Source organism: Sceloporus undulatus, chromosome 3 (assembly GCF_019175285.1).
Source record: "Sceloporus undulatus isolate JIND9_A2432 ecotype Alabama chromosome 3, SceUnd_v1.1, whole genome shotgun sequence".
Taxonomy (NCBI): domain Eukaryota; kingdom Metazoa; phylum Chordata; class Lepidosauria; order Squamata; family Phrynosomatidae; genus Sceloporus; species Sceloporus undulatus.
The window spans coordinates 179,735,371-179,749,738 of NC_056524.1; the positions used below are offsets into that span (position 1 = coordinate 179,735,371).

General features: G+C 40.3%; 1 protein-coding gene across 2 annotated transcripts in view; it reads left to right on the forward strand.

The window, feature by feature from the left end:
- The first annotated feature begins 478 nt into the window (after positions 1 to 478).
- Positions 479 to 14,368, forward strand: part of RPP30 (ribonuclease P/MRP subunit p30) — a 33,922-nt gene continuing 20,032 nt past the window's right edge. For both annotated transcript variants that reach the window (XM_042458632.1, XM_042458631.1), the window contains exons 1-5: positions 479 to 600; positions 4,878 to 4,933; positions 6,736 to 6,792; positions 9,601 to 9,675; positions 11,649 to 11,720. In XM_042458632.1, the coding sequence (XP_042314566.1) occupies positions 519 to 600; positions 4,878 to 4,933; positions 6,736 to 6,792; positions 9,601 to 9,675; positions 11,649 to 11,720 (342 nt within the window). In that variant the 5' untranslated portion in view covers positions 479 to 518. The remainder of the gene's footprint in view (positions 601 to 4,877; positions 4,934 to 6,735; positions 6,793 to 9,600; positions 9,676 to 11,648; positions 11,721 to 14,368) is intronic.

The window sequence follows — 14,368 nt, forward strand, 5'->3', positions numbered from 1 at the left end:
TGTGTGTGTATATATATATATATATATACACACACACAGTGTGTGTGTGTGCGTGTAGTGTGTGCATATATATATATATATATACATACAGTATGTATATGTGTGTGTGTGTGTATATATATATATATAGAGTGTGTGTATATATACAGTATGTGTATGCACAGTGTGTGTAGGTGTGTAGTGTGTATGAATATATATATGGTGTGTGTGTGTATATATATATATATATATATATACACAGTATGTGTGTAGTGTGTGTGTGTATGTATATATATGTATGTATGTGTATATATATATATATATATACACACATACACATACACATACACACACACAGTCAGGAAGGAAGGAGAGAGATGCCGGCGGTGCTGGGCCTCTCTCTGCTCAGGTAGAACAAAGCCACTGGCGGCGCAGGAGGGGGCGGGGCTGGCGGAACGAAGGAAAACCACAGTTCCCAGCATGCACCGGGGGCGGGGACACTGTCTTCCTTCTGGTCCGGCTTCCCACGTGGTTCCAACATGGCTGCCTTCGTGGATCTGAACATCCCTCACTTACCGGAGAAGGAGTCGCTGCAGAAGTTGGTGGAGACCGCAGCCCACCGTGAGTCCAGAGGGGGAAGGAGGGGGTGTGGGGCTGGGTTTCTGCCCCCCTTTTGCCCTTTTACCCCCGCCATCTTAACCTAAGGAGCCCGAGGACCCGCGTGGTGGAAGGGTATGAGCCTTGTACGAGGACCAGGGAGCAAAGCACACTCTCTCAGCCTCAGAGGAGGGCCATGGCATCTGAAGAAAGTTGCCGAGAAAACCCCATCGTAATAGGGTCGCCATAAGTCGGACATGACTGGGAGGCACACTGTTATATAAGATGATCTTAAACCCAGAATTCAGCAGGGACACCACGGAGCCGATTGGAAGGGAAACATAGTTTATGTAGCTTCAGCGTTGTTCCCAGAGGAAATTCATATTCCAAATTCTGAGACCTCGGATTCAAAGTGAACAAAGATTTTTTTAGCATTCTGAACAAAGTGAACTACAAATCTCATTTTCATTGGTTACACTGAATTGAACATTCACATCCCTGTATATTCATTGGATATCCTAGCATTCATTGGATATCCTAGCATAAGTGAAGACTTATGTTAGGATATCCAATGAATATCCCATGTCAATCAATCTTTTATCTGTATGTTTTGTTTCGTTGTTCTTAAACAGTCCATACAGTACTTCCTTTTATTTGGGTTAAAATTTTGAGCTAGGAACCATTTCCAAATTGTTTACATTCCAAAACAGAACATTTGACATGACCTGAATAACAACTTTTGTTCTCATTTTAGCACTATAACTTTAACTTTTCAGCAAGTAAAATTCTGAATTTTAACCATTCTAGCACAACACAACAACGACAACAAACTTTCACTAAAGGACCCTTGGCTCCCTAATATAGATAATAATAAATAGCCTTCCCCAAGAACGTCTCCCTTCTTTTTCCTGTGTGCTTTTCAGATAAGCGCCTTAAGGGACAGGGCTGAATTTTTGCTGTATTGCTGTAACGCAAGAAGCCGCCTTTTAGGCTGTACAGTATTTGCATTGCAGAGTTAATGCAGTTTGAGCCCATTTTAACTGCCATCACCAAGGTGACCATTCAAGGGCAGCTGTGTTGGCCATTTAACAAATACAAAACAAAAATCCATCAGTGATACCTTTATTGGCCAACCGATATGTGCAATATACTTGTTGTAAGCTTTTGGATGTCCTCACCACAAAGGAGGACAAGGCACCGCAGAATGTAGGGAATTCAAGAAAAATGTAGGATGTGACCAGATAAAAAGCTCACGCATATAAATATTCAATTCATGCTGCTTAGACAGGCTCAAAGTGGAGAGCGTTTTGGAGTTCCTCCAGGACAGAAGGATGAAATGGAGGACATGTCCTGGAAAAGGAGGGTGCGTGGTCATTGTGCTGCCATGGCTCCATCCTATGAAATCCTGGGATTTGTAGTTTGTTATGGTGCCATAGCTCTTTGACAGAGAAGGCTAAAAGTGGATTGTTTTAATATACAGTATCTATATCTTAATTGTGCTTTTGAACGGATGTGTGTTTTAACTGGTATATTTTAACTTTTGTTGTTTGTTAATTGTTGTTGTTCCCCACCTCGATCCAGGGGAGAGACAGGTAATAAATAATAATAATAATAATAATAATAATAATAATAATAATATATCACAAAAGGACAAATCCTAGGATCCTGTAGGATGGAGCCATGACAGTTAAAGCAGTGTCAAACTTTGTTATTTCTACAGTGCAGATGCAGCCTAAGAGTGCCTCTGCACTGTAGAAATAACACAGTTTGACATGGCTTTAACAGCCATGGCTCTATCCTACAAGATCCTGTACCTGTAGTTTGTTTTTTAGAGGCACCAGCATTCCTTGGCAGAGAAGGCTAAAGACATTGTAAAACTACAAATCCCAGGATTCAATAGGATGGTGCTATAGCACTTAAAGTGGTGTCAGATGGCAATATTTCTACAGTACAGATGCATCTTTATACTGAGTCAGAACATTGGCCCATCTCATCCATACCCTTTAACATTTCACAGATGAAAAGCATGGCCAATGCTTTGGCATATGTCAGTGATGGTGAACCTTTTACAGCCCAAGTGCCCAAACTACAACCCAAAACCCACTTATTTATTGCAAAGTGCTGTGTGTCTCTGGCTTTCTAGTAACAAACTCTGGCAAACTCTGTGCTGGGGCGATGGCACAAGTGCCCACAGAGAGGGCTCTGAGTGCCACCTCTGGCACATGTGCCATATGTTCGCCATCACTGGCATATGTTATTGAAGGAGAAGAACACACAGGAAAAGTTGCAACAGTTTACTTCAGTCTGAGCCTCCTGGGAAGGTCAGAACTCTGCCTTCTCTTCTCCTCTCTCCTCCCACTGAGTGAATTGTGTGCAAACTACTTTTGTACTTTGCACTCAGTTTGCAGCAAAGAAAGTAAGCTGAGGACAAAGGGGAAAATGGGAGGAGAGAAATAAACTGAGATATTGTAAAAGTATCACACGCACAGTCATCCCTCCACGTTTGCGGCTGTTACATTTGTGGATTTGCTCATTCATGGGTTTGAGTAATACATTTTCTCTAGGAATCTAAGTCCTCCAGTGCAACTCTGCTGGAAGTTGACCATAGAGTTGTGATGGATAGCCTAGAGATTGTAGGTCCTCCCATACAGTTCTGTAGTCAATCTCTAATGAATGTTGACCACGGGGTTGTACTGGAGGACCTAGCGATTCCTAGATAGGTGTTCTCTTGGGTAAAAAAAAATACACTTGTCCCTCCATATTTGCTGGGGTTAGGGGCACAGAACCCCCGTGAATGTGGAAGAACCAGTAACAAACACTATGCTTTAACCTGAGAGAACACCTCTCTAGGAATCTCTAGGTCCTCCAGTGCAACTCTGTGGTCAACAACTGCCAGACACTGACCATAGAATTGCATTGGAGGAGCTACAGATACCTAGTGGAGTGTCTCCAGGAATCTCTACATCCTTAAGTGTGACTTATGGTTAAAGTTGACCATAGAGTTGTGTTGGAGGACCTAGAAGTTCCTAGAGAAAACATATTAATAAAAGCCACAAGTAATCAAATCCACAAAAGTCAAAACCACAAATGTGGAGAGATGAGTGTAATATTTTTTTTAATTTACATTTTCCCCACTTTCATGTGGGTCCGCATCCCCATACCCCAGCAAATGTGGAAGGACCACTGTATGTATGTATGTATGTATGGGAGGACAGAGGATTAATTGGTACCATCCCTGCCAAATTGGGACACTTGGAGGATATGATTGCCCAAGACTGAACTCTAGCAGTAATGAGTTAACAGGGTTTCAGGCAGGATTATTTCCTGGCCCTTTCTGAAGATCATTAGAATTCTGTGGTTGTGTTTTATCCACATATAAACCAATTTTGCTTAGCCTATGAATACCAGAGATTGGATGTGAATGGTATGGTAGTATTCTGAGAGCCAGTGTGGTGTAGTGGTTAGGATGTTGGACTAGGTCTCTGAAGACCAGGGTTCGAATCACCATTTGGCCATGAAAACACACTGAGTGAGTATGCCAAGTCACATTCTCTCAACTTCAAAGGAAAGTAAATCTTGCCAAGAAAACTGTGTTTGATTTACTCACAAATTGAAAACAGCTTGAAAGCAAACAACAGTAACAATACAGGGGGTCAGACAGCTAGGGAGATCTAAATCATTTTGCTATCTGAGGTATAGCAGCAAATGGCTGCTCATTCCTCACTCACCCAAGTCAAAGTTCATAGTATGCAAAGCCACCCACATTATATTGGTATTGTAGGTGGAAAATCCCACAACTGCCCTCTCACAGTACCCAAAATGTGCTGTCTTATGGCACCTGTTCCAGACTATCTAATGGTACTGCTGGCCCGAGATGGATTTTATTATTGTGGGGGGCCAAGAAACAGATCCCTGGTTTAGAGATTAACTAGCAGATCCCTGGTTTAGAATCACTTCATCTACTATAAACTTACCAACAAGGTCTTAGGCCAGTTGTCTCTCTTTTTGTCTTGGATGCACACATATTCCCATCTGCGATATGGTACTGTAATAATAATTGCAGACTATGTTGTTGTTATGTACCTTCAAGTTGTTTCTGATTTATGGGGACCCTAAGGTGAACCTATCATCAGCAGAATGATATCTTTGTGTGGTCCATAGCTAGGATGATAGACAACCCAGAAATCACATGAGTTACATTTTCTGTAGATTCTGGGAGTTGAGGTTCAAGAAGGTAACTTTTCTTGGCTATCTTTTTTTTTTTAAAGGTAATAATTGAATTTATGTAATTTCATTTTTAGTTGGCTATTCAACTGTAGCAATCAATTATGTTGTGGACTATGAAGAAAAGAAAAAGGTAAGACTTCCATTGAAACACTGCTATAAGGCAGCCTTCTGCAATGTGATGCCATGCAGAGATGTTGGGTTAATGCTTCCATCATCCCAGCCAGCATGAAATTTTAATAGATCATCTCATTCTGAAGACAGCAGAAGTAATTTCTTCTGTAACGTGCTAGTCCTGCAACCAATGATTTTTGTAGAAGTCTAATGGGTTAGATAATTTTTGCTGAGTTTACTGCACTTTATTTATAATAAAGGAAATGAGTTCTGTAGCACTAAAGGAAGAGATTATATTGCATATCCTTAAAAGAAAAAGAAATATTTCACCATTAGATTTGTTATAGGGCTGCATCACATATGTTACAAAACTGATAATTGTGCTGAATTAAGAAAATAAATGTTTTGAAACTGTACTGCCATGGAGGGAGAGCTGTGTCTGAGCAGCATTATCCTAAAGTATGTTCCCATTCCCCCATACACATTTTCAAGGCTTGGAAAATTTATTTGGAGCGTGTCCAAAGGAGGGCAACTAAAATGGTGAAGGGTCTGGAAACCATGTCCTCTGAGGAACAACTTAGGGAGCTGGGGATGTTGAGCCTGGAGAAAAGAAGGTTAAGAGGTGATATGATAACCCCGTTTAAATATTTGAAGGGATGTGGTATTGAGGAGGGAGCGAGCTTGTTTTCTGCTGCTCTGGAGAACAGGACCTGGAACAATGGATTCAAGCTACAGGAAAAGAGATTCCACCTCAACAGTAGGAGAAACTTCCTGACAGTAAGGGCTGTTCGACAGTGAAACACACTCCCTTAGACTGTGGTGGAGTCTCCTTCTTTGGAGGTCTTTAAGCAGAGGCTGGATGGCCATCTGTCAGGGATGCTTTGATTGAGATTTCCTGCATGGCAGGGGGTTGGACTGGATGCCCCTTGTGGTCTCTTCTAACTAAGATTCTATGATTCCCTCAGAGTACCACTCCCAGACCTGTCCTGCCACTGGACATGCTGGATGGAGGATTCTGGGAGATGTAATCCAGGAAAGTGATTTCACCAAGCTTGTACAAATGCAGAGGTGGCCACGTTGATCATAAAACACATTTCAGTTGACTCAACAGTGATATCTTTGTTAGGCCAAGTTCCTGCATATTTATTTATTTTGTTAGTTCATTTTATGCTCCCTTTCTCCCAGAAAGGGACCCAAGGTAGCTCACAAACAAAAACATCAGAAATTACACTTCAGAGCTTTACGGTCATGGAGTTACATCACTGACATGATACACAGCTATGTTAGTGAATTGCAGTGATGCGCAATAGAACACTGCATAAGATGTCCCATTGCACAGTGGCGACATGTCATGCACCAGAACCATTGTACAATGGTCATGATTCTGGCTACACTGGTGTGGTGATGTCTCCCCTCTTGACAATATGAACATTGTGCAACAGTGCAATTGAATTTTATGTGATTGTAAGTTGGTTTATGATGACTTAACCTCCCAACAGGATTCTGGCCATGGCTTCTCGATCCGCCAAAGATTTTTTTAAAAAACATGCATGGGGAAATAGGAGTAGGGGAGTGACATAGGTCAGTCATCCACATTTTGTGTCTACAATGGTACGTGAGGAGAAGTTTGTAAACTATCAGTTTAGGCTGTTCAGTGGCTCTGGGCTGGTGGAAACAAGAAAGAGAATGAAGGTAGAACAATAAAATCTAATTCTTTTTTTTAAAAAAATAGACTTACAGACTTATATATTTATTCAGTTTACTTGCTCCTTATATTTATTAAATGTGCTTCATTGATATTTGTTTTGTTTTTGTTTTTAGGAAATTGTCAAGCCAATTTCTCCTGCCGAATTGTTTCCAACCTTGCCTCTTGTGCAGGTATGTCCAGGTGCATTTTGTAACTTCTAACTTAATTCCAAATGCCTTGTTAGAGCTGTGACCCTACATTCACTTACTTACAAATAAATTCCAATGAATTTCTAAGCCTTAAGTCATAGTCTGTGTACACAGCAAATGTGAAATGGGAGAACAGTCAGAAGCATGACAGTAGACAGAACAAGTTTAGACTGCAGGTAGGAGGAGCACTTTCGAAAAATATGCTCCCCTATGTAAAAACAAACAAGCCTCACCAGCCAAAGGCTAGTCTACCTGAGAGCATTGATTCTAGGCCAGTGTGCTCCCTGATATTGTTGTTGCTGTGTGACCTTTTGACTTATGGTGACCCTATAATGAGGTTTTCTGGGGCTGAGAGTGCGTGTCTAACTGAAGGCCATCCAAGGGGTTTCCATGGCCAAGCAAGGAATTGATCCCTGATCACCACAGTCACAGTCCAGTGCACAAATTACTACACCATGCTGGCTTTCTGATATACCAGCTTTTTATCTGTGTTTTGGGAAGGGCAGTTCTGTTTTAAACATAAATCTGTTCCATCACCTCTGACTGCTGTTGCTTCAATGCTACCTCCTGTGGGGCATTGGTATGTTAGTCAGGTTTTACATTTGGTTTCCCGATAAGCCCTCAGTCCCAGATTAAAGAATATACATAAGTGATGGGGAACCTTTAGCCTCCAGATGTTTGGAGCTACAGATCACTTCAGCTCAGCCCAGAATAACCTTCCAGCCATAGTAATTGTTGGCCAAAATATCTCTAATGCTAAAGCCTCTACCCTTGTTCTCATAGCTGCTTGGAATATAGTGAAATACACTTTTTCCTCTCCCTGCTATCCTGCAGTTGTCTACTTAAAAGTCTACCCTATTAAGTCTAAGGGCACTTCAAGGTAAACATAGGCTTGCAATTGCACTAACTCAGCTCCAGAATATCTGTTAAGCCATGGCTGTATTCTTTCAAGCAAAGAGAGAGATAAGGACTTTAAAATGCCCCACTGGCATTGATTAAGTTTTCCCCATGTTAGCTGCACCTTCTCATTCTCATGTACTCCCTAAGACTTGAATTAGCCATACTCTAGGCTGATTAAAAAACTAAAATTCTACTGTTTTCCCTGTATGTTAGAATATATTGTCTATCTGTGTTGGCCAATTTGTGTGTAGTGTTGGCACGTCAGAAGCTTAAACATATTACAAGTCTTGTTGGCATACTGTTTAATTTAAGATGTGACTTTCAGTCATATTTTTGTTGTGTTCCTCAGAATCCTACCAACAATCTTGTCTCATGCCAGTTCCATACTGAATTATGATATTCTTCTTTCCTTTCTCCACTGTAGTTTATTAGTATATTTTTTTCTGAAGAGGCACATTTTTGGCAAGCATTTGCATTGCATAAATATTTTGGCAAACATTTTTTTAGTGTACACATTTTGTACAACTTTGACGAAAACATTTTATGTACATTATTTGAAAATGTGTGTGTAGATTTTTTTCCAAATGTATACTTTTTATGCATTTTTCCCCCTTTTTCTAAGGGACTTCATCTTGTTACTACTAGCATAGGCAAAATAGATATTTTTATATGGCAGTGCAAACCCATTTTACATTAATGAGGTAGCACACATGTTTAAATGCTTTTAAATGTGCCCAGACATACATGGTTAAGGCTTTGTATGGAACATGTGTAATTCAGATCTCATCCAAAGCTAATGTGAGTGAGTATCTGTCATACAAATTTAAGAAGCTGCCTTATAATGAGTCAGATTCTTGGTCCACCTAACCCAGTATTGTCTTCTTTGACTAGCAGCAGCTTTCAGGGTTTCATGCAAGAGTCTTTCCTAGAGCTTTCTGGAGAGTCCAATATTTTCTCTACATCTGCCATCCAAGTAGGCCTGATTCTGCTTAGCTTCTGATATAAAATAAGACCACATGTGTTTTGGGATGGTAGGTCATGCTGTGCACAGAAAAAATACTTCCCAAGTCTTTGCTGCTGCTAATGTGGGTAGAGCTGGGATTAAATTGCCCTGTGTGTATGAACTGAGGGCTAACATTTCATATCTTTTGTGTTTAATTTACCATAGGGCCCTCTTAAAAAGTTATTATTCACTAGAATAAGAACAGCAAACTTAAAATTGCCTATATAACCCCAAAAGGTGTTTCTCCATAACAGTGAGACCTGTAAAGAACTTAGAAATCAGGAACACAGGTCAGATCTGGAAGTATGTAGGAAAAGAAGGTCAAAGGTTAGAAAAGTAACTTACGACAGCAACTCCCTGAATCACCCAGCCAGCTTGGGCAGTAAATTTTGACTGTAATTCTCAGAATCCTACAGCCATTGTTTATAAGCAGTGAGAAAAAATAAAGTAAGCAACAGAATCATTCAACTACTTCCTTTCAAGCCGTTAATTTGCAAGTTAGGGGTCAGAGAAGTCTTCAGAAGTGGGCCCTGCCTGCAGGAAACAAGTAGAGTGCTTCACTGTACCAGTGAAAACTAATTGACTTTCCAGAGCATAAAATAAAAAGCCCTTGAACTGGCAGGGGCTGTTGCATAAGGGCTGTTACTTGACTGGGAACAGTATGGTTCTAACTCTTTTGTCTGGCTGAAAATAGACCTCAATTTCCAACACCTCTTATGAATTAAAGAAAGGCCAAAGATACATTTTGCTGCTGTGGTGACAAGAGATTAGTGTAGGCACCAATTTTGAACACAGTATCCGCTCTTGATTTTTGTACTAATGATGAGTAGGAGGCCTGTTGCCTAGGTTTCAGCTTCACTCCTTTTCTCATGCTCTCTGTTTTGCAGGGGAAATCCAAGCCAATTAAGATTTTATCAAGGCTGACGCTTGTTGCTTCTGATCCATCACACTGCAACATTCTGGTAAGTTTGTTCACAGAGGGCTTTACATCATCATAATTGCCACTGTCATCTGGTGGTTTGGAAACTGCTGTGCTTCATAGTGCTAGATTGTTCCCCCAACCCCCAGAAATACAGTAGTCCCTCCTTATCCACAGGGTGTGTTCCAGGACCCCTAGTAGATGCCTAAAATGGAAGATAGTACCATGCTCTATGCCAGTGAAGTTTTCAGATTGACCATGGGTAACTGAAACTACAGAGCGGAAAACCACAGATAAGGGGGAACTACGTTATATATTTTGACTGGGTAACTGAAACTGAAACCATGGATAAGGGTGGACTACTGTGCATTGCTAATTTGGAGAACTCTCTTTCACCAGATATTAGAAAGGGCTCCCAGGAGGAGGAGGAGGAGGAGGAGGAGGAGGAGGATGATGATGATGATGATGATGATGATGATGATGATGATGATTATAAAAAACAAAACAAAATGTTCATAGATAAAAATGCCCAGGACCAGCCCAAGAAAGTTTCTTGCTCCCTCACTCTAGTGTCGCAGTGTGTAATGCCAATAATAAAGGATGTAGTTACTGACAATGTACATCCTTTTCATGAGACCATGAGTGGTAACTTGAGCTGCTACCACCATCCTGCCTAATAGTAGGGCTGAGCCTGAAAATACTGGTGGATCTCTGTTATACTCAAACATTCCAGCTTACTAGTGAATAATGGTTACTCTGCAACTCTTCCAAATGTCCACAAAAATAGAGTTCTGGTCTACAATGAAAGCTAATACACCTGCCAATCATCTGTGGAACAAATTGCATACTGGCAGTCTAGGGGGAAAATAATAAAAGCCTTAGTACCTGACTATTTAGAGGTATTTATGTGTCCCAGACAAATGACTGCTTCCAGGTTGACCCTGTTCTGAATTAAACTCCTTAAAGCATTTGCATCTAGCTATTAATAGAAGCACTGTAATAGATGAATTAATCAATAATCTGATTTTGTGTGCTAGGGGAGACACTTGCTTGGAATCTTTTATTTGTCCCATTGCTTCTTAGAAAAGGAGTGTATACTGAGGTCTTTACATTACACTGAGTGAAGATGGCCTCCATAGAGTTCTTCAGCAAAAATAATCCCCATTTTAAATCCTCAATTAAAGCCATTTTTAAAGAAAGAATTTGGTATAACTGGTTCTAGAGAAGTTTGCAAAAATACTATTCTTGATTTTAGTAGTAAGCGTTGGAAGATCTGTGGAGAATAAGGAATGGTATCTGCATGTTTCTGTAAGATTAGATACTAATTACTTTTGGCAGTTATTCTCTCTTGTTTATTGTTACCGTTTGTGCAGCTTCTTAGATGAAGCTTGTATTTCCCTTGTCCAAATTCATGCCACTGAACTATTCACCAGGCTGAAAATGAGCAAGAATTCTTTTATTGATAACTTGGAGTACTGACAACCACTAGTTTCTCTCAGAACTGTTACATGAGCTTTCAGTCATAAGATGTTAAAAGTCCTACTCTGGTATTTTTTTCATTAATACATAATTGACACATAATTATTCTATCTTTAATGTTATTTTGAATGGGCTAGATACTAGGGGAGCTTGAAAACATTACTTGTTTGGTCTACAGCTGCAGCTTTGTCAGACTTTTGGATTACAACTTCTGGGTTATTCTAGGAATTGTAGTCCAAAATAATAACTTTTCCAAGTTCTGGGTGTTTGTTTTGTATGAATTTTGACAAATTTGACAATTAAAATGAGGAATTAATTGACTCTTTTCCACATAGAATTATTTGAAATATTGAATTTAGTTTTTCCACAGCTTCAGTGCTGGATGGAATAAGTTACAAATACTGTTCATAGGACTGTGTAAATTACTGATGAGCCTGGCATGTTGAGCTTTACAATTGGATGCAGAATCATTTTGTGTTAATCTGGATATTCTAATCAAAGTTTCCTATATTCTCTTTTGTTTATTCCTTCACCTAGAGATCAACATCTCCAAACATAAAGTTTTATGACATCTTTGCTGCATTTCCTAAGAATGGGAAACTCTTCCATGTAAGTTTAGGAAACATCTGAACCAGACGATGAAAGGTGGACTATGTTCCTGCAGTAACATAGAAGGAACCCATGCTCAGATCTAACATGGTTTAATACCCAGGGATTCAAACCCAAATTTCTAAGAGTTCAACCCAGTCAAAGCCCTGGGCTTAGAATTCTGTCAGTATCAGTTCTCCTATATTTGAATTCTTTTAAAATCTTGAATTTTTTTCTGTCCCAAATATATTTTTTAAAAAACCCTGACTTCTGTCAAACCAAATTGAAACTAACTTCATACTTTGGGATGGTAACTAACTGGGTACTTTCGATTTTAGTTCTTGGAGTAGTCCCTGTAGTATGACTAAAATCCTATTTCCACTAGGTGGCGGAATTGCCTATATTATGGGAAGCAAATGTAAAATTGGGCATGATTTCCTACTCAAGAGGATTCTGTTTTCCTCTGTGAATGTGTAGCATTTTGATTCCTGCAAGAACATGGTGTTTTTACAGAAAGTGTTTTTCTGATACAGTATAATTATCTTGCAAACTTGCAGGGTTATTATTTTTATAGTTCAGATATAATTATCTTGCTAGTCTTGTAGGGTTAGGGTTATTTTTGCATTTCTGAGGATGAAAAGGAAGGGTTGGACAGCTATGAAAGGCCAGCAGGCTGCATCCACCTCATTTTCTGCCAGCCCCCCCCCCGCCCTCAACAGTCCCCCCCCCCCCCCCGCCAAACAGAAGTGACTAGAAAGGCTTTTAAAATGTGAAGATGACCCAAAATAACCCTAACATGGAGAATTGTGCCTCCTGGAGATTTCTGGTCAGTGAGGGGAGGTTTCTCCATTTTGGAACTTCTTCCTAAATTTGTGCTGTTGTGGCCTTTGGGGGATGGACAGGGGCCTTGTAAGAAGACCATTAAGAAGGCCTGCCTTCTTGTGCTGTTGTTTTTGTCCCTTGGTTGAGGCCTCCTCTCCCTTTTGATGTTACAAAGAATGATGTAGCAGAGATCTGAAGAATGGAATTAGTCATACTTTTTTTCTGGCTATAGAATGGAGTGAGAGTCACACAGCTCTCCAGTTTTGATTAAAATTCATCCTCCAGCATTCCTCACCATTAGCTATGCTGGTTAGGACTTCTGGGAGTTATAATTCAACCACATTTGAAGAGCTGTACAATTCCCACTCCTGGTGTAGAACCTGGTGAACAACCTGAACCTGCCATGGGGCAAGGATTAGAGATGTTGCTCATTCCTTTCTCTGTCTCTCATCTGTGCCTTGCAGATAGTACTATTTTACTGTTTAAGCTTTTTGTAAGATTGAAAGTATTATGTGAAGCTCAGGGAGAGGTAGCACTGCATAAATAAATGACTTTGAATGTTTTGTCAGGGAGGTCAGAATTCCCAGTTTCTCTGGAACACAACCTGCTTAAGGTAATCTGGTAGAGCTGACCTGCATCAGCTATAACAGACCCACTGAAGCAATTGCTGATTGGTAAATAATCATTTTTTGTAAATTCCAGTGATACACTGAGCTCTAATTGGAACTAGCAGTGGATGTAGGCTTCTGTCTACACTTATAACCCAATTGGTTATAAGACTTTCCACTCATATTTGTGGTTTTCATTTATAGGTTTGGAGGGACAATGGCATTAGGGTACCTTTGGGACTAACTGAAAGAAAGAAGCTGCTAGCATGAGCTTTCATAGACTTGAGCCTACTTCTTCAAATACATGAGCTGGAAGAAGTAGCCTTAAATCTACAAAAGGTTATGCTAACAGCTTCTTTCTTTCAGTTAGTGTCAGAGGTGCTACAGGATAGCTTAGCATACTGATTTTCCTGACTAACATAGCTGAATTCTAATTACATTAGAGATCGACTATTCCTAACCCTCCAACAGCAAGCACTGTTTGGCTCCTTAAACCCGGAAGCTGGAGACTGTGACAATTTTGCTCAAAGATTTAGTCTTCCTTTTGCCTGGTTTGAGATCAGCAGACTTTGGATGTTGGGCTGATTAAGAACTTTGTATTTTGACAACCCCCTTTCCTGTGTGCATACATGTGGATTGGCATCCTGTTAGTGACATACACAAGCAGAAATTGTGCTATTCACGTGGAATATTATTTGTGTCGGGGCACTATGTGCAATGGTCACTTCCAGCTGATAGCAGCATCAGTGGATTTGTGCCTGTGAGACTGTAGTGCATTAAAGTACACAAAGGCCTGTTTCAGACTGCCAAAATAAAGCTGCTTCGGGTCTCTTTGGAGGTATGCTGTTTAAATGATGCACGCACCCTAAGAATCCAGAAGCTGCACCAAAGCTGCACTCGAGTGCTTAGGAATGGAGTGTGGCTTTGGCGCGACCTCTGGACTCTTAGGACCCATGCATCATTTAAATAGCATACCTCCAAAGAGACCCGAAGCAGTTTTATTTTGGCAATCTGTAACAGGCCAAAGTATGTGAATGTGAATGCTCATTCCTTTGCACATTGTAGTTTCACAATGGGTTGTCAGCCATGTGCATTGATCATTGATGTGCTATGTTGGTATTCAGTATGGGGGTTCCATATCTAAGTCTGCTGGCTAATATTAATGCTATGCTGAAGATGGCCATATCGGCCATCATAGGAAAGCACATTATTTTGTAATACCAGAGGAATTTCCAAGAT